Genomic DNA, 20,658 nt, shown 5'->3' on the forward strand with positions numbered 1-20,658 from the left:
TCTTTACCATAGACAAAGATCGATAATATTTATTTGTTATCTGTCATATGCCAAAAAAAATAGAGGCGAGGCGACTCTTGCGAGGTTATAATTTAATTTGTTTTTCTTATTACGTACGTAATGACAGTACCTATAGGCATCTAAAATTTCTAATTTCTTTAAATTTACAGCTGAGATACAATTTTATACATCGTAAGGACAATTAATCGTGCAAAAGCTTTGTGACTCGCGAGCCTTGCTGTGGATTGATTTCAAAATGGCGTCAAGCGCGTTGCTTGCTAGAATGCGTCATTTATAGAAGCGGTGCATGTGTATTTCTACAATGGTTTAAAAATAGAGGACTTGCATAAGTTGCATGGATTACAATGAAAAATGTCGAATACAGTGATAACGAACTACACGGACCTAAATGGGCCTTCCACGAAGGCTGATAGTTCTGTTGTTGTTATTGTAAACAAGGATGGATCTCTTTCTGTGGATCAAAACTTACTTGGAACTTTAATGGGTACGTGTTTAATAATATCAGTGTTTAATTAGTGTGCTTTTGTTTTCAATTCGTGTAAAAGGTGGCCTTTTATGCGCCGTACTCGCTAACAAACAGTACGACACCCAAGCGACGCTCGCCGTGACGCTTCTCATTTACCCAACGAATTTTTAAAACATTTAAGTTATATTTTATATTCGTATGCTTATCTGTTTGACTTTATCATGTTTTAATGTTTTACAAGCATAAAAATCGATTTCTTATCGGAATTCCTCAAATAATCCCTGTTGAATTACTATGTTAAATAAAAAGTATTTTGAGAAGTTACAGCGATATTTTACGAGATGTGACTATTGTCATTAAATTTTTCTCTTGTCTCCTTTTCTTTTATCAATAGAACTACGATTTTACATCGTAAATAGTCAATAATTACACTCAATTACTCAACGCAGTTTTGGCGCCAATTTTTTGCCTACCGTTTATAATATTGTTTACTTTATTAATATTATTACTAATGGTAACGCATGCATTAATACTCAATTTTAATTGAATTCCGCATATATCTTAAGGAACGGATGGAGCACAAGCTGCTGGAATAAGTGTGGTTCGGGTAGGACATGAAGGCAAGCCTGATGATGCCACTGACTCTGAGGGAGAGGATGACAAAATACCACACGTAACACTTTCAGTTGACAGTTATTATGATGAGCCTAATAGCATCATAAAGTATGGTAAGTACTTAACAAATTCAGAAATGTATGTATTTTTCTCTTTCTCTGTGTAGCTTAAAATTGAAAGGGAAGACGGGGTTGCCATACTGGGTAGCGGTACTAGGCGGGGTCTGGGGCCCGCAGTGTTGCCAGATGGTCACAAAAGTCACATTTTTCGTGACTTTTCGCCTTCTCGTGTGACACGTGCGTGACTTACGATCTTGAGGCAATTTTTGTGACTTTTTAAGCTAGTCGAATTTTGGACAAGTTTAGTTCTGCAATTCGTATTATTTAGGAACGGAGTGAACGCACTAGCGATGTTACGATTCGACTTCACAAATCGGTTCAAACCGATTTAGGTCTGAAGTCGACTAATTCGACGTGAGTGTTCCGTAAATCGACTTAAGATACGTTCACCCGCTCTAAACGCATCCTTTCATATTTGTTGATGCGTCACTTTCATTTGACATATTGAGGATTAAAATGTAAGCAAATCGATTTCAAACCACGAAGAAAAATGTTGCCATGCACATTGCCGCCATTATTGAGTCGAGTCGAAACTTGGTATCTACAGGTAAAGTAAAATGAAACTTATTGTTTTTGTTGTAAGGTTCAATTTCGCATGTGCTTAAAGCGATTGATTTGGCGGTATACTTGGATCGGTTTGGCAGTTTTGCGCCGCGTCGATTTGCTAACTCAACGATTCGCGGCAATGACACGAAATCGCACGAGACCACACGCTCTTTCCTGCTTGCTCGTATAGTGCTTTCCCGTTTTAGCTTTAGAAATTATAAAATTGTGATTTACCGCGCAATAAAACTAAAAAAAATATTACAAAACTTTTAAGTCAAAATTTTTGCTGTCGATCGGATCGAACAAAGCGTAAAATTGACAATTCAATTTCCTCAACTCAAAGACTACGGAGCGGTTTGAACTACTGATACTTAAAAAGTAGAAGTTAAATCGACTTGGCCAAATCGGTTTGCAAACCGATTTGGGTTTAAATCGGAGTCGACTAATTCGGTTTGAAATTTTTTCGATTTGGCCCATCACTAGAACGCACCCAAGTTGACACTTGCACTGATAGAGTCTGTGCGGAAAGAGAAGAGTCGTGGCAGAAACGGGAACTAACATTTTAAATTTTATATGGCAATCAAACCTTTGACACCTGTCTTGTAAAAAGTAAACAAACTTCTGTCATTGTATATTTTTATTAACAAAAACCGCAAGTTTTATGTATAAAATATTTTCAAAACACGATGAAACCGTACATAAAACCACAAGAAAAATTATATTTAACATTGTTCGGTTTTGTCAGCGGGAAGAAAACGGCTAAAAACCGACTATCGACTTACAAAAAGTCGCGGAACGTGTTTCCTCTATTCGCGGGTATTGATGTTGTATTTAATATCAAGTAATTACCTATTTAATAAGCCCCCTAAGTAACTTGTCTCCAGTACATAATCGGTAAGTATATTCATTCAAAATATATTAATTTTCATAAATATGCAGGTCATTCATGATCTTTAAAATAACTGACAAATAGTCTTGATACTTGCCATTTTATGCATATTTATATGTAATTATTTTTTCAGGATTGTTTAAAAATACCTACGGTATCTCCAATAAAAGACCGCTAAGTGATATGCAAGAATTCGTAATCTACGTGCCGGATTCAAGCACATCCAGTTCCTCACATCAGTCCCTGATTGTTCTGAAGCTAGCTCAAACATAAGTGACATTGAATATTTTAATTCAGACGTCGATTACAAAGAATAAAACCTTTTCATAAAAATATTTCTTTATTTGTAAGTTCGTTTACTAGGTTCTGTTAGTTACGAAATTATAAGTAGGTATTTCATATTTAGCAGACTTTTCGGCGAAGTAAAATATCGTGAGATGAGAGAACCGGACATATCCCAATAAGGCCTACCTACTTATGCACTATTTTTATTCATATTCATATTTATTATTAATAATGTACACATACATTACAAGTCAAGTTTACAATGGGTGAAATATATCCCAGATAGTAAAATTACAGTTCTAATGCCCAATTTCTACCCGATCTACCCTGTTTTGTATTAAGATAACTGTTGGACTGCACAGATTAGGTAGTACATAAATGAGACTCTATCTTGTTTGGTACTAAAATTACAGTTGTATTGGGCAGATTCTTAACTAGTTTTAGCAGTTTTGTCAATCGCACTGTCACTTTTTAGTATCTGAAACATAAAAACAAAAGTGTGTTTTAAAAAGAAAACTAGTGCCTGCGCTAAATCAGAGGATTGAGTTGACGAGCCGACACCACCACCAGTGGCCTATTTTATAAAGCTACAAGTTACAATTTACAAGCGGAAGTCTCTTTCTAACCATATGTGATAGAGCGAGACTTTCGCTTGTAAATTGTAAGTTGTAGCTTTATAAAATAGGCCACAGGCTCCGTTTAGTAAGCCGTGGTAAAAAACCGGAACAAAAGGGATACAAGTATCATGACCTTTAGTGTCGTACTATAATCACGTGACCAGTGTTGTCAGCATAGCAAAAACCATAAAATAGCACTGGCGCGCCCTCAAATCCCACGACTCTTCTCTTTCCGCACAGACTCTACCTTGACGTTACATCCACCATTTTTAATAATTTCTTTTAGTTTGTACTTATCCAATTCGTCGACCGTAGGTTCAATTCAATTTTTCTTTGTCTGTTATTGCAAAAAAAAACTGCGGTCGGCTATTTCTTTTTCCCCACACCAGCTGGGGCTCATTTCTCAAAAGCTTGTAACTTGTAATATAAGTGGAAGTCCCTTTCTAACATATGCTGTCAAAAAGTGACATCCGCTTGTATTACAAGTTACAAGCTTCAAGCGCCCTCCAGACTATGCGCGTGAATCGCGGGCGAAGCCGCGAACGCGAGTGTGGAGTCTAGTTCGCTGATATGCGAAATCGACTCCAGACTCGCGTTCGCGGCTTCGCGCCGCGATTCGCGCACGAGTGTGGAGCGGGCTTTTGAGAAACGGGCCCCTGGTACAGGCTCTCTTGATTGTTCAAAACCTAATAAGAAAGTTGCATTTTATCCACATGTGAGGCAAAGTAATCAAACGCAAATTTTGAGTTGTTTTCTTATGTTTGCTGGTAGAATTAATTATTTTTTGTGTTAAATGATATAAATGTGTTAAATTAGTGCTATCAAAAAGAATAATCATATAAGATTAGTAGAATTTTTGTGAAATATATTATTTTCTGAATTTCTTCTAACAAAATCGATTACCTACCCATACAATACAATAATATAAAAATGTAACTTAAGCAGCAAAAACGTGACTTTTAGGGAAACGAAACGTAACTTATGACTCCAGAGCCCTGGCAACACTGGGGGCCCGCTCATATTTCGCCGTAACATATCCTATTTTGAATGTTATTGGGAAATTGCACATATTTGTATTTTATTTATTTACTGCACTAATTTAAATCCTTTTCTACTTACAGATAGTGGAGCTGAAATGTTGCAATCATTGAGAATAGAAACAAGAGAGAATAGTCTGATTGGCTTTCATAATGATCATTGTTACACATCACTCACATCTCCGAGCCAGTCTCTTCCACAGAGAACTGACAGCTTTGCCAGCTATGATGATCCCGTTATTGAGATCACACATACTCCACCTCCAAAACCAGTCCCAAGTGCAAAGAAAATCACAATATTGGAACAACAAATCATACCCAAAGGCAGAAAAATTGCTATAAATCCTCAGGAAGGTATTATCTTGAAGGGAAATGATGTATTAACAAAACCATTGCCAGTCTTGACTAAATCAAAATATGCCACTGAACCGGATAAGAGTACATCGAGTCAGCCTAAAAGTGAGGAAGAAAATGAGTCATCATCGGCTAGCTCTTCTGCCGATGCAATTTCTGACAGAGACTCTGATTCAGACTATAAAGATACAAAAGACAGGTCTGGACCTCCCAAGTTGCGTAAAACAAAATTAAAACCTCGAATTCTAAAGAGTGCCCAAGCCGCTAAAGCCAAAGTTAGCCCTAAAGTGGCTGCCAGATTGAAGTCTAACAAAAGTCTTGTTAAACGAGAAATTAAAGAAAAAATCATAAGTAAAAGTGTACCAGAAAAGAAGCAAATTTCTTCAGATAATGTATTACAGAAGGAGAGTCCTGTTGCTGTACCAAAACTCAACCTTAGTGGCCATGAACTCAGCAGAGTTGTAGTGAAACCGTCTTTGAAACCAATCAAAAAGGAAAAGAAAACACCTGCTCACGTTTCCGCCTTACTAACTGACATGACGTCACTGTTCTCCACACCTGATGTGATTAGAAGGGTTTCAACTGAAAATAAACCACCTACTATAGGTGAGAAGGAACAAGTTGTCGGAGTCAAGAAACCGGACCCTGCTAAACCGCAGGAGGGAGAAGAGAAGCCATCAGATGTTGTCAAAACTCTTGGAGCCATTGATAAAGCTAAAAGTGTCGTTCCACAGAAAACATATTCGAAACAGAAAGATAAGGCGATCAATCCCACTGATAAAGTATCTAAAGGCTACGATCTCATTCCACAAATCGACGATGCCAGTCTAGCGCAGATATTCCAAGATACTCCCGTTACAACTTTAAATAAAACTCAGCCCACTATTTCAACAATTCACACTATGAACAGTCCAAGTCTAGCCGGCCCGCTATCTCCCACTCTGGACCTACTCGGGGCCCTGCCGTCCGAGGAGGAAGGTTTGAGCGAGGACTTCCTGATGCACGTGGCCCAGCTGGTGGAGAGTTCGGAGAACCTCCAGGAGGTCCTGGACAAACAGGTCCTCGGCAAGGTGGACCCGGGCCCGGCCGCCACCGCGGCGACGGCGCCGGCCGCCCGGCCTCCGACGCCCCAAACGCCCGCATCGAGGAGTCTCCTATACCGGCAAACGCCACCGAAAGCGGTAAAGACCCTGCCGCCGCAAAAGAATCCGATCGAGATAGTGAGACGCGACGGTCGCGTTATCACATTGCCGCCGATAGAGGCGCCCGCCACGAGGTCATCGAAACGGAAGAGTCAAATGACGAGCCAGGAGGCCGCGCCCGCCGCCGCCGCGGAGCCCGCGCCGCCGCCCGCGCCGGCGCCGCTCGCACCAGCAGCGGCCGCGCCGCCCGCGCTCGCGCCCGAGCCGGCGCCGGCGCCGGCGCCCGCGTCCAAGGCGTACGTCAACAAGAAGCTGCCCGCCAAGAAGCCGGACCCGGCCGCGCCGCCGCCCGTTGTTCCGGACAAAATATTCACGGAATCTCAGGAGAGCTGGAACTCGGAAGATGATCCTTATAGGTATATGAAACACTGTACGAAACGAGAGGCCTTATTCATAAAGTTTTATACCATTATAAAAATATGCTATCATTCATAAAAGTCCGATTATATTCTCGTATCGATACAGTACAATATCAATACTCTTTCCTGCCCACCTCCATAAAATAAACCAATTTATACAAAAAAAAACAGTAACGCGAGCAGAGGTAAATAACCTTTGATCGACCTCGTATCCCACAAATTTCTCCATAATTACCTGCAACGAATTATCCCTAACCTCATTACTTACGTTTTTAATATCCATTCTTTACAATCTCAATAATATGTAAAATATTGTTTAACCGACTATCGCTATTTGAGATGTGTTATTCCAGTTCTTTGATTTCCTTATCATTTGAAGGAGGTTTTATGCAAATACAATCTGAAAGTCTGACATTGGTCTGACATAATCGATACATGAACCTCTTTGTTGTTTATAAATGACAACCTTTTTTTTTAAATCTTAACACGGGAAATACGTCAAGTACACGTGTTTGGGATATCCTTTATCGAAACATTTTATAAATTTCACGATATGAATAGGGCCGGAAATAATATTGATAAATTAAAGTCGAATTCTTTGCGTGATTACTTAAATTGTGCTTTTTTTAGATTGTGGTGTATATGTAAACAGCCCCACAACAATCGCTTCATGATATGTTGCGACAGCTGCGAGGACTGGTTCCATGGCAAATGTGTTAACATTACCAAAGCGATGGGTCAGCAGATGGAAGAAGATGGCATAGAATGGAGATGTCCCAACTGTGTGAAAAAGACTAAACCTACTCCTAAAACTATCACAAATAAAGTGAGTAAAGTCAATTTTGCCTATTGCATATCAAGTTTTTCTCATCTTCATGTTATACTTTTATAAGCCAAGATACAACATAGGTACAGTTACTTAAAAAGTATGTTTTTTTAAGAAATGTTGATGCTCAATGTTACTAACAAACTTAGGAGAATATCCTGTCAAAATTTTCAAAACAACAATAATGCTGGAATATATTGAAAATAAAAGTTGATTGACTACTATATATTTTATATAGTTTAGCACAAAATCTTGAGCTTAATGTCTTTAAAAGTTTTGACAAATTAGCACTTTTAAACCTATTTGTTTTTGTCCTCATCATGATTGCTGACTTTTATTCTATTTTAGATGACAATTCAAAAGAAGCAAGAAGTTGATACTGATCAATCACCACCTCTTCTGGTGTCGCCACCTGCGAGCAAAGCCGTGTCGTCAAAGACGAGTTGCATTGTATGTAAGAAGCCTGCTCGCGCCAGCAGCATTTACTGCAGCGACGCGTGTATTCTGAAGCACGCTCAAGACTCGTTGGGAAATCAAACACCAGGGAAACCAGACGGGAACAGAGATCATGATAAAACAAAATCAGATTCCAGAGTAAGCACTGTTTAATACTATCCTGTAATTTGGAATCACCCTATATAATCAATACATGGTAAGCAATTTTTATTTTCTATTTAATCATTTCAGGTAATTGTGTATGAAAGGAAGTCCGGCAGGGTACTCGCTGGACCGAATGCTCCCACACCTGAGAACTTGAAAATTTGGCTACAAAAGAATCCCACTTTTGAAGTGGTACGGCCTGGAACTCTCAGTTCTATTAAACCGAATGTAATGAAGAAGAAAGCAGCATCAGCAACAAAGGAACCAAGCAAAATACAAACAACACTTAATTTTGAACGAATTCCTAAAAAACCAGGGCTGCAAGTTCATAAAGAACTCAAAGAGATTCCTCCTAAACTAATGTACGCAAGAGATGAGCCGAAAACTCTGACGTCACCCAAAACTCCAGTGACGCCGAAATCACAGCAGCCGCAGTTCCCTGACACTCCAAGAGCCAGTACTTCAGGCCTAAGAACTCTGGCTGAACCCAGGAAACTCGTTCGCACGGCTAACCGGTCAGCAAGCGAAAAAGCAACTAAGGTAAGATTTTTTATTGCATTAGTTAACTTTTTGACTGCCTTCTAAACGTTATCATATCACGTCGCTATAAATAACAGCATGACAAATCACGAGAACTAAGTGTCCTTGGCCATCAAAGGTTTAAATTAGTATTCAGTCTGATAAAGTAAGAACTTACGCTCGTAAAACATTTTATTTGTGTACGGAAGATATTGTTCCATGCCTTATACGTAACGGCAATAACCTTGATCGTGTTTGCACGTTGATTATAACTCTGCACGCTCATAATATTACGTTACAGGCACCATCAGTCTCGCCGGCCGCTGCGCGCAAAAAGGACACGCCGCCCGACACTAAAAACAAAATGAAGTCCGCGGAGCCGATCCGAGATAACGTGAGGAAAGCCTTGCAAGAACAAATGACTGTCCGCATGGCGGAGAACACAGGGCCCAAGTTTAGTGAAGACGAGATTAAACAGTTCGCGTACGACACAGAGTACGAACTGCACGAGTTGTTCCGGGACGTCGGCATGAAGTACAAGGCGAAGTACAGGTCGCTAATGTTCAACATTAAAGATCGGAAAAATCTTTCGCTGTGGCAGAAAATCTGTGATAAAACTATAACACCTAAACAATTGGTATGTATTCTTTTATTCTCTTTATTTTCTTTTATTCTCATGATGATGAAGTTGATTAGTATCTGCATGTTTTAATTCTTCCGTATTTTAGGTACGATTGTCGCCAGAGGAACTAGCTAGTCAGGAGTTGGCACAATGGAGAGACAAGGAAGCTAAATATCAGTTGGAGTTAATAAAGAAATCGGAACTGGATCTATTGGCTGCCAGTAAAACATATGTTCTTAAGACACATAAGGGTGAAGAGGTAACATACTTATTATATACATACCTACTTTATTATTGTCGATGCAGTGAATTACATTTTTGGTATACATTTTTTTTTTATTCTAGGTAATGGAGACAAAAGAATCTGTTTCCACCGAGTTGGACCCGAACGTGCCAGTAGAAGATTTGGTCTCTGCTCTGAATGACTCAACAGCTACTGAAGAACCGTCAAAAGACAACTCCTCTGAAACGTAAGTGTCGTTACACTATAGAGTGTATATTATAATTGCCTACTTTGATGTACTTACGGAATATTAATCAGTCTTCCTTCCGTTCTAGCGCCGAAAGTCCTGTGAAAACCGAATCTAAAAAGCATAGTAGTAAGAAAAGCGCAAAAGATTCTACCCATTCCAAAAAAAGTAGTCGAGAATCAAAACGAGACTCTGAAAGCAGAAAATCACGATCGTCAAGAAGAAAGTCGGACGGGAAAGATAAAGGTGAAAGGCATACGCGTAGATCGGAAAAAAGAACGAGGGCCGCCTCCAAAGAGAGATCGAGGCGAGACTCTTCCAAAGAGAAAGACACCGAGCGCAGTAGGCGAAGATCGCGGTCGAGAACCAAGTCTAAAAAGCGGTCGAAGTCTCGAGAACATTCCAGGTCGGTCTCCCAGAGTCGAGACGAGTCGCGCTCGCGCCGCCACTCGCGCCGCTCCAAGTCCAAGGAGCCCTCGCGGCGCCGGAACAGCTCGCGGTCCAAGCACAGGACCAGCACCGACGACAAGGCCAAACATCGCTCTAGATCTCAAGAAGTGGTTTACACTAAGAGCAAAAATGAGTGAGTATTATTATTTTGCTGTTTAGTCGCCGTATAGTATATTGATTAACGACTATGTTTTGATCATCATTTACTTTCCTGTAGATCTACAGATTCCGATTCATTGGAGAGGCCAAAGTCTGCGATGCTGAAGGAAGCGCATCCCGAATATGACCCACACGAGCCCATGATCACTTCCGCCTTCTCCGAAGAGGACCTGAGGAAATCCCGGGACGATGTGTACGAGGATAGCTATAATAAGAATGAGATCGGAGAATACGGCAACACGGATTACGACCCGACGAAAACTTTCGCGGTGGATGCTAGTTTATTGCCCGGTACCACTTTCGCCTCACCAAAACCTAGTACTGAAAATCTGGAGAAAGTTGCAGGTAATATAACAAATATCTTGTTCGTTTATGGGCCAATCAGCTTGTTTTTTGTTACGATTGTTACATTTACTTCTTGTTGGATTAGCAGATAGCCGATAGAAAGAGTTTTAAATTTACCCAAGCCTGCGATGAAATACGATATAACGGCTTCTATTTATAAGTGACCCAGGCGACGTAACCATGGCAACGTTTTTGGCAAAAAAGTTTTATCACCTTTTGTTTATAAAAGTAGTATCTATTGCAGAGGCGGAGAGCGACCAGGAGCCCAGCAGCACGGTGGAGCACTCGTCGGCGCCGGTGTGGAACGGCTGCATCAACATGGTGGACGTGGCGCGCTTCTACGTCGCCGCACATGAGGTCTGTCTACATACTACTTTGTACCTACTCACAGTACTTAGTAATAAGTTTGAGGCAAAAATTTCATTTTTGGTACAAGCTTTTATCGCTGACTGTACTGTTCTTTCCACAGACAACTAATACTCATCGAGACCATTCTAACAACCCCAACACACAATTAGGTTTCGTTGTTTTATCACAGAGTTCTTATGGCGTCCACCTGTCTCCATCATCAGATCAGCTCGATAGTACCATAATATTGCATTGTCACCCGACTTACATATATGTATGCAAATTTTCAGCTTCATTGGAAGTCGGAAAATGGGTCAAAATCTTGCAAGATTTGACCCGTACAAACATAGTTACATATTTACATAGGTACATTGCAAGTTAAATAAAAGCTTGTAAAAATAATGCAAAATGTCCGAAAGTGCAAAAGAGACATATAACGGGCTGGCTGGGCACTCGAAGTGATTTTGATTTGTCTATCAATCGAGGCGTGGTTGAGGCTTAAATATTTGTGAAGAAGCACACGCCTTCTCTAGTCGTATTGAATTGAATTTGGTATGATCTTGATACCTTTTATTGCACTCGACGCGTCAAAGGTCTATCTAAGGGCTATATTTGGAATACAAACATTAGTAAGTGAAAATTTAAAATTAAAAAAAAAATGTTTATAGGTATCCGGAACAGCCGCGGATATAGAGGAAGATCTCAGCACGGAATTGGATATCGTGGGCAGGATAAACCCCGACACGGTGTGGGACTACATCAGCAAGATGAAGAGAGCTAGCAATAAAGACATAATCATATTAAAGTTGCAGGCTGCCAACGACGAAGAAAAAATGCAGTATATAGCTCTATACAGCTATCTCAGTAGTAGGAATAGGTGTGTCTTTATTTACCTTACCTTACCTTACCTTGATCCATAAAAAACCATACAAGCGAATTGATAACCTCCTTCTTTGAGATTTGGAAGTCGGTTAAAAACCGCATCGGTCGATTTCACTTTGTGTTATTTTAAAATCACATATGGCTCTGGCGAGAATTTTTTTACATGTATTGTACAATAGGCTACATTCCTACTAGTCAAATCAGCTTCTTTTTTAGAACTGTCAAAACGATTTTCTAATATGGAATTTATATGAAAACTAATGTAGTGACGTCACGGTAAACTCACCTACTTTTTATATTTCAATCCGATATATTAAATACAAATTGTGTTTAAAAATAGCTGCTATCTATGTTTTTCTAATAATTATCTGGTGCTTTATTTCGTGCACGGTTTGAAATAATTTATTTTAAGTACAGGAAACATCCCTATACAGCACGACATCATTTTCATACGTTCAAATCAGACTGGTTAGGGTGGCATTCCACCTGCCATTGCGTTTCACTCCCTCATTCAGCAAAAATGTGAGACGCAATACACATTGAACAAAGAAGACTGGATATGTGGAATACCACCCTAACAAATAATAATCGTACAGTCGCCGTTGAAAATATTTTTACACTTTTGCACCTTACCCCTTTGTGATAAGGTGAAAAATGTAATCATATCTTTAACCTCGACTGTAAAAAAATCACATAGTGAAATTGATCCGATTGCGCCGATAACAAATTTAAAACTACGTCGAAGCAAAACAAATGGTATGAAAGTAGCTTCAAACATGCAGTTAGGCATTTCAATTAAAACCAAAAATATGCTTTGCTAATACGCTCTCTTTGCTTGTCTTGAGTAACGCCTGATTTTATTCACTGTTAGGCATTTATTTTGTGGTTTTCCGGAACACTACCTTATTCAATAGCAGACAAACACCGTCCTTACAAAGCGGCGTGGAAGTAAGGGTTAGTTCCCGATTCGTCGGATTCTCGTATATTCGGATTGTGGCGTACTAGAGTAAATTCGGCAAAACAGGAATCTGGCGAAACGAATCCGGCGAATCGGTATCTAACCGGTATCGTCTTGGGTCGTTAATTCCATTCGTTTTCGTCAAGTTCTTAAATTAGTCCTATTCTGCTTTCGTCACTCATTCTTCATTCGTCACAATCGTCGGTGGCTTTCAATGTAGAATGAGTGACGAAAGCAGAATAGGACTAATTTAAGAACTTGACGAAAAACGAATGGGACGACCCAAGACGATACCATCTAATAAACCGAAGTAAGTTGTAGTAGAGAGGATTGAGAGCGGTGTGGTTGCAGGCTGGGCGTGGTGCGCGTGCTGAACACGACGCTGGTGAAGGACTTCTACATCGTGCCGCTGCCGGCGCACACGGCGCTGCCGGCCGTGCTGCTGCCGCTGGACGGGCCGGGGCTGGGCGAGGTGCGCACGCACCTGCTCGTCGCCATCGTCATCCGCCAGCGCAAGAAGCGCCCCGCCGCGCAGCCGCCCCACGCGCCGCCGCCCAACAAGGTACGTCACACCATATAGAACCGACAGTTAAACATGTAAATACGAAGACGATAAATATATATTACATTTTGCAGAGTGGTTTCATTGCTTTATATGACCCTATTTATTTATTTATATTTTGTGTGTTTTCCCATATGTGATAATGTTTTAAAATGTTAGGTTTTTTGTAAATTATACTCATTCTCTTTAAATGATAAAGCTAGGTAATTTATTTAGAGCTCAAATGCGTGTGAATTTGTGTGAGTTTGACGACAAATATAAGTGAGATTTTGTCTAGTGGTTTCATTGCTGTATACTTACCCTACTTATTTATCTAGTGTCCCGGGCTATAACCGAGAAAATCGAAGTTCGCAATCTTTCTGTCACTCTAATTAAGCCTTCATTGGAGTAAAAGAGAAAGAAAATCGGTTTTCGCGGTAGCCCCTATGAAATATAATAACGTTCATCGAGTCATAATCATAAACAATCTCCACTTATAGAATTAGCATGATGAATGAATACCTACTTAATAGGTACTTAATTGCATGGAATTCTAAGATTGCTCTGCGATACATCACACTCACAAAGAATTACATCTGTTCATAACCAATTAGCAGTAGGCATGACATTTGAAAAAATCCTACCATTCACGATTCACCAATTTTAAGAAACAAAAATTGATATCGAGTGTTTTGATGACATGGACTTGCTAATGAACGATTTTGTAATTGAGCGCATCTGCGTTATACTTACCCTACTTATTTATCTAGTGTCCCGGGCTATAACCGAGAAAATCGAAGTTCGCAATCTTTCTGTCACTCTAATTAAGCCTTCATTGGAGTAAAAGAGAAAGAAAATCGGTTTTCGCGGTAGCCCCTATGAAATATAATAACGTTCATCCATGGACATATATATTACTTCGTAAGGACGCGGCTAACGAGCACTAAAAAGGGGGCCGCTACATGGGTGTGATATTTGCATTTATCACACCCCGGCGCTCAGTCGTGTGGCGAATTGCGCAGTAGAAAGTTGTCACGCAGCATAACACAAAAATGCCTTATTGCGTTGTAAAAGGGTGCAAAAACCATTATAGGAAGTATAAGAAAAAAAATGGGATCTCATATCATCGGTAAGTAATTTCCAATTAGGTTTATTTATTGCTTAAAACCAATTTTAAACGATAATTTTATTTCATTCTCACGAGCAACTAATGTTCGCTCGTACGTCATAGCGCTAATGCATTAACCTTGTAAGGACGTCATTTCTCTTTGGAAGTTATTATGAAGTAGAAATGCATACTGCGTGATTTGTATAGGTAAATTTACTTAAATATGATTAGTTGATTACCTACCGGATATAATTACCGAAATTAAAGTACCTATTGTCTGTCTTACAGAGTTTGTTCCCGTTTCTTTTACATAATTATTACAAACATTCGAAATAACAAGATCAAGTATTTGTTATTGTTTTATTCGTTGACTTAGGTACCTAGTATATTAATTCTTGTCAGGTTAAAGTTTTTAATTAACTGTAGGTAAAACTCAAAAAAAATTAACAGGTGAGCGCTAGAAACAAAGCGCGCATTTTCAAACACCGATTAATTCACATCGCTGTATTTAATACTTTCCATTACCTACTTATATTTTTGCATCATATTTGTGGACAGGTGGCACGCTCTCGTTTCGGAGGCCAAGATTCTCTTTGGATCACTGAGCCAAAATAGTTAGTTTGTATTGCTGTTTCCTTCTTTTTTACTCTACCTGTTTTGCAAGCAAGAAACTAACAGAAATAGTTGTTCGCCGCATTTTACTCGCGAAAGCTCGGGAGGTACTTATCGAACTGTACTGCTGTAGCTAGTAGCTCGGCCAACTTGTCGACCTTGACAGAGCCGGCTTACACAGGGCGGCACACCGCACTGCGCGAATGTTTAAAATATTGCATTGCCACCTGAGACGATAATGACATCACGAAATAACGTAGAAGAACGGAAACTTATAAGGATAAGTTCGCCCATTTTAATACAATAAATATGTTAACTAAATCATTTATTACGAGAATCATAAGTAATACATAGGCAAAGGGTTAGGTTAAGACATATGTAGGTAGGGTAGAAAAGGGGTTTCAGTCGATGTGTGGAAGGGCGGCACCGTCGTCGAACCCAAGCCACCAGGCGGGGGACTTAAACCGGTGGCGTGTGCCTCGGATGCACATGGTGGTGGCACGTATAACGGCGTTACTGATCCTGCATCTCAGCCAGCCCAGTACAGTACTTAGAGATCGGTTCCAACGTTGAGATATGGTTTCTGCCATATGTTTTATAACGGAGGACATTTGGGGTGCATAGACGCTGTCAACAGATGTTACAAGTGGTGTGAAAGTTGCATGTCGCATTTCACAGGCCGTGGAATATTTTCTCTGTTTTTCGTCTTCAGCTGATTTTAGTACAGATGTCACGGGTCTTGAGAGGTAAGAAGGAGCGTCAGTGTCGACGACACGGATATCAAACAACGCCAACAAATACAACAAATAATTTTGATTAACCATAAACTTAATCGACGCTCTTCTGATATAAACCGCGAATAAACTTAACAAGCCTTGTACGCCCGTACAAAGTTATCGCGAGAGTCGAGCTCACGTAGTTGTACGCAGTGTGTAACAGATGGCGCTTTTTTGCTGACATGAAGATCGCAACGGGCAATTCATATGCATGCGCTCATCCATAGTTTATATCTATGCGTTCATCGAGTCATAATCATAAACAATCTCCACTTATGGAATTAGCATGATGAATGAATACCTACTTAATAGGTACTTAATTGCATGGAATTCTAAGATTGCTCTGCGATACATCACACTCACAAAGAATTACATCTGTTCATAACCAATTAGCAGTAGGCATGACATTTGAAAAAATCCTACCATTCACGATTCACCAATTTTAAGAAACAAAAATTGATATCGAGTGTTTTGATGACATGGACTTGCTAATGAACGATTTTGTAATTGAGCGCATCTGCGCTGCGTTATGACTTATGAGTCAGCTTTCCTTAACGCTTCCGTGTCATGATTTATGTTTTTATTAGTGGTACCTTGATAAACATGTACGTTCACACAACAACTATTAGTAGGTAGTTATTTTATTTGGTTAAATGCGTTTTCGTTTAACCATTTTATTTTATGTTCATCATTGCACACGCATATACCTACTAATATAGGATAGGCTTAAGGCTAGTATGTTGAAGTAGTTCAATATATTATTCACCTACCCTCAGAGGGTTTCCAAAAATTCACTATCAGTGGATCAACAGACTTTGGTTACTGTATTTATATTCAAAAGTTAAAAAAAATATAGACCGAAGAGTTTTTGTGGAGTCTGAAAGGAAGTGTATTTGTGCTTGTATAACTACAGTTACTAAAAAGGCGGTGAAAATAAACCTTGATAACAATTTATAGGGTAGGTTTAATATATTAACGAAAGTTTTTTTGTATCCATTTATTTATTTATTAAATACTTATTGACGAACTGCTAGTATTTTTTACCATCTATTTTCTAAAATTAATAAGATGTTTTGGGAAAACTAATTTTGAAAATAGCAAATATCTACTGAACTAGAAGCAATACTAAGCAACAATAAGCAAGATGCCCTGGTAAGCGTTGCATTGAAGTAGCGTAATTCTTAGGTACTTACTAAAATGTTTGAAATGCGTCTGATTTTATAGATATTCGCTATTTTTAAGATTATTACGCTTCTGAAGTTACGAGTCTGGAAGAGTCTGAGGGTCAGATATTAACGATAAAATTGTATGTCTTAAGCTGCAATATTTTTTTTTTGTTATGTGATCACTGATTTTTATTGTTATTATTATCCTAAGATACCGGCTATCGGCGTACCGGCAGATTATTTTTTTAATCGAATAAGGTGGCAAACATACTCGTAGTCCGCGTCATCACTCATCAGGCATCGTAAACTATGGACGCCGGCAACTCCGTAACTTCGTAATCCTGTAGACAGTATCTAGCCAGAATATTATCTAAGTTCTCCCATTATTATGGTAAATTAAGGATCGGAAACAATATTATGTAACATCAATTTATACCCTTTTTTACACAGTTAAACTATTTTATTCTATAGAATATCTAGATGGTAATTGTTTAATATATTATGTTCGCAGCAAGTCCGGCGCTCGTCGCGCAAGCGGTCGTACACGCCGCCGGTGCTGGCGGCGGCGGCGGCGGCGGCGGCGGCGGCAGGGGCGGCGGGCACGTCGTACACGCCGCCCGCGTCGCCGCGCCGCCGCGCGCTGCCGCTGCCCGCCGCCTACACCTCGCCCAAGCTCTCCACCTCCGTCAAGGACAAGATAGCCGCCACACTAGGTGAGCTATGTACTAGTATAACCAAAATTGAAATAAAGTGCAAAATCAGGTGGGAAATATATTCCCTCTGCCTTATAAAGGCTTAAGGCCTGTGCACACCGGGTTGCGCGTGCGTGACGTGCACGTGCGCGTGCGCTAAAATGTTGGAGCCGCACACGTCACGCAAGCGGTGTGCCGTCTCTCATAAGGATCTGTGTACTACAACGCCGCGCGCGCACGTGCACGTCACGCACACGTAGCCGGTGTGCACAGGCCTTTACAGGGCAGTAAACAATAAAGTTTGCCAATTACATTATTTATTTATTTAACCTTTCGGTACAAAGACAGTAGGCACAATGCCTTAAGGCTTGGCCATACACAGAGCGCGACGCAGCGCCGCGTCCACGCCGCGCGACCGCGGCACATGCTAACAGGTTACCGACGTCAAACAGACTGCGTCCCGCCGGTATCACGCCCCGCTTCTGTCGCGCCCCGCGCCGCGCGGCTCCTTGCGTCCGCGCGGCGCGTGCGCAGCGCTGCGCCGAGCGAACGCGGCGGCCCGCCGCGTCGCGCAAGGTCACATCAGTAGGATCGGACGTTAGGCAGCGAGCGGTGCGCCGCGTTCCCGCGCGGCCGCGCCGCGTGCACGCGCGCCTTGAGGGCGTGTTGAGAGCGTGAGGCCGGCGCGATCGGCGCGCGCCCTGTTTGACCAGGCATCACGCGGCGCTGCGTCGCGCTCTGTGTGTGGCCAAGCCTTTAGGCATTCTCTATTACCAGTCAACCATTCAATCAAACATAATACAAATACAGAAAATGACGGAAACAGGATATAGCAATCAAACTGTGGCACTTGATTAACTCGATACGCCAGCCTACCTTGTTCATTTTGTGCATAGCGAAGCCTGCGCTGCAGAAGTTGCATCCAGCCCCTAGCTTCCCATAGGTTAGTCGGCAAGGAAAAATTAAGTTTAAATCTAATATTTGTTCCTGAGTCATGGGTGTTTTCTATGTGTATAAGTGTGTATTTATCTATACATATAAGTATGTGTATCGTCACCTAGCACCCAATAGCACAAGCTTTGCTTAGTTTGGGGCTAGGTTGATCTGTGTAAGATATCCCTAATAAAAAAAATAACCCAAGTTTTTGGCTAGAAAATTTAATCCCCAGAAAAATGCGGGTTATTTAGCCTGCTAATTACTCTTCATTGCAATAGATTTAACGTAAATGTTTGTTTTGTTCAGCGTCAGCGGACGACGAGGAGGCGTACAGCCCCGGCTCGTCCACCAGCAGCGGCAGCGGGCCCTCGTCGCTGCGCTGCAAGATGGAGGAGCTCAACCGCCAGATCGAGGAGCAGAAGCAGCAGATACGGAAGATGACGCAGGCGGACTCCTCCGCCGCCGGCGAGGTAAACATACACACTGTTGCACTTGTACGGGTTGCCATGACAACACACTGTAACTACACCTTATAAAACAAAGTCTCCCACCGCCTCTGTGATTGTATGTTTGTTCGCGATAAACTCAAAAACTACTGAACGGATATTCGTGCGGTTTTCACCTATCAGTAGAGTGATTCTTGAGGAATGTTTAGGTGTATAATTTGTTAACCCGTGCGAAGCCGGGGCGGGTCGCTAATATTATATCTAGAGATGCCACGAATATTCGGCAACTATTCGGTATTCGGCCACTTTGCCGAATATTCGGTATTCGGCCGAATGTTGCCTACTATTCGGCCGAATACCGAATATCTGTTGCATCTACCTAAAAAGAAAAAATTCACAAGAAAATAACTAAAACCTAGGTATATTTAATATTTAAAATGTTTTCTTGGAAAGTGGTTAAATACGAAGGCACGTTTTTGAGCATTAGTTGATTCCAAAATATTTTATTTTTATCATGGGTCTGATTTGATTGACGCTAATTACATTCATTAATTCTGTTCAACATAAAAAATATATCTTAGCAAACGTTGTGCTTTGTTGGCGAACAGTTTTCGTAATAATTGTGACTCAAAATGTTCGCATATCATGCCGAATATTCGGTATTCGGCCGAGAGGGAGGCCGAATATTCGGTATTCGGCCAAGTCCACTATTCGGGGCATCTCTAATTATATCCATGCCTCTATTGTATTTGTAACTACACTTTTCGATACCTATTTTACCGTACTCCACATGTTACGTTGTTATTATTTTAACATTGGCATTTATTATTTCATTTTGGGACTGAAATCTTTAGGCCCTTTGTACTTAATTTTTTTTTAATAATTATTACAAGTAATGTGTTGTTATTCCAGGACGAGGCGTACTCGCCGTCGCGGCCGATGACGCCGCCGGACGCGGGTGCGGGTACGGGTGCGGGCGTGGTGCCGCTGGCCGACATCGCGCTGCCGTCCAACCTGCAGGAGATCCTCGCCACCATCAAGCAGCGCTCCGAGCCCGCCGCCGCCGCCACTACCGCCGACGTCGACATGCGACTGCCCCAGCAACTACCTTAGCCACCGGACCCGATAAAACTTACCGGAACTTAGATATATATGTACGCACGCCACGTCAGCAGGCTTCACCTGGCGCGTCAAAGACCGATCGGATAACTTACTTTAATTTCGTCGGGTGACAAGCAAAAGTCACTAAGTACTATCAAAAAATTAAAGTAACAATGTACTTTATTACACTTGTAACACGGTTTATTGTCCAATAATTTCAATGGTGTTAGTTAGTGACTTTTGCTTGTCACCAGACGATTTGACCACTCAAATTGCTCTGTCAACTGTTGAGTTGCACTACACCGCGTTAAAGCCCCATTTAGACGTGTCAAGAACTTGCATGCGATTTTCGATACGTTGCGATTCATTATACTCTGTAGTTAGCAATGTATTGAATATTGCTTGCACGTTCTAGAATAATCTAAATGGGGCTTAAGTTTGCGACTCTTCGTACATTGTTGTGATTTCTTAATTATAATTATCGAGTAGTACGTGGCCCCCGATATAATAGACGGTGCGATTATTTTGTGAAAGGACATTGCGTCAATCTAGAGCTAGACTAAAATCAGATTGTATAGTTTTTTTAAGAAC

General features: G+C 40.9%; 1 protein-coding gene across 1 annotated transcript; it reads left to right on the top strand.

Moving 5' to 3' along the window:
- The first annotated feature begins 63 nt into the window (after window positions 1-63).
- LOC134680162 (protein piccolo) lies at window positions 64-20,137 on the top strand. Its single transcript, XM_063539232.1, has 18 exons — window positions 64-84; window positions 171-505; window positions 1,054-1,215; window positions 4,680-6,507; window positions 7,141-7,336; window positions 7,685-7,930; window positions 8,024-8,476; window positions 8,757-9,092; window positions 9,184-9,336; window positions 9,423-9,547; window positions 9,636-10,130; window positions 10,215-10,501; window positions 10,746-10,858; window positions 11,518-11,726; window positions 13,041-13,251; window positions 17,404-17,605; window positions 18,827-18,990; window positions 19,879-20,137. Exons 2-18 carry the CDS (start codon window positions 373-375, stop codon window positions 20,077-20,079), a joined length of 5,514 nt encoding a protein of 1,837 aa, XP_063395302.1. The 5' UTR covers window positions 64-84; window positions 171-372; the 3' UTR covers window positions 20,080-20,137.
- The last annotated feature ends 521 nt before the right edge of the window (window positions 20,138-20,658 follow it).

This window comes from Cydia fagiglandana, chromosome 3 (genome assembly GCF_963556715.1).
Source record: "Cydia fagiglandana chromosome 3, ilCydFagi1.1, whole genome shotgun sequence".
In the NCBI taxonomy this organism is placed as follows: Eukaryota; Metazoa; Arthropoda; class Insecta; order Lepidoptera; family Tortricidae; genus Cydia; species Cydia fagiglandana.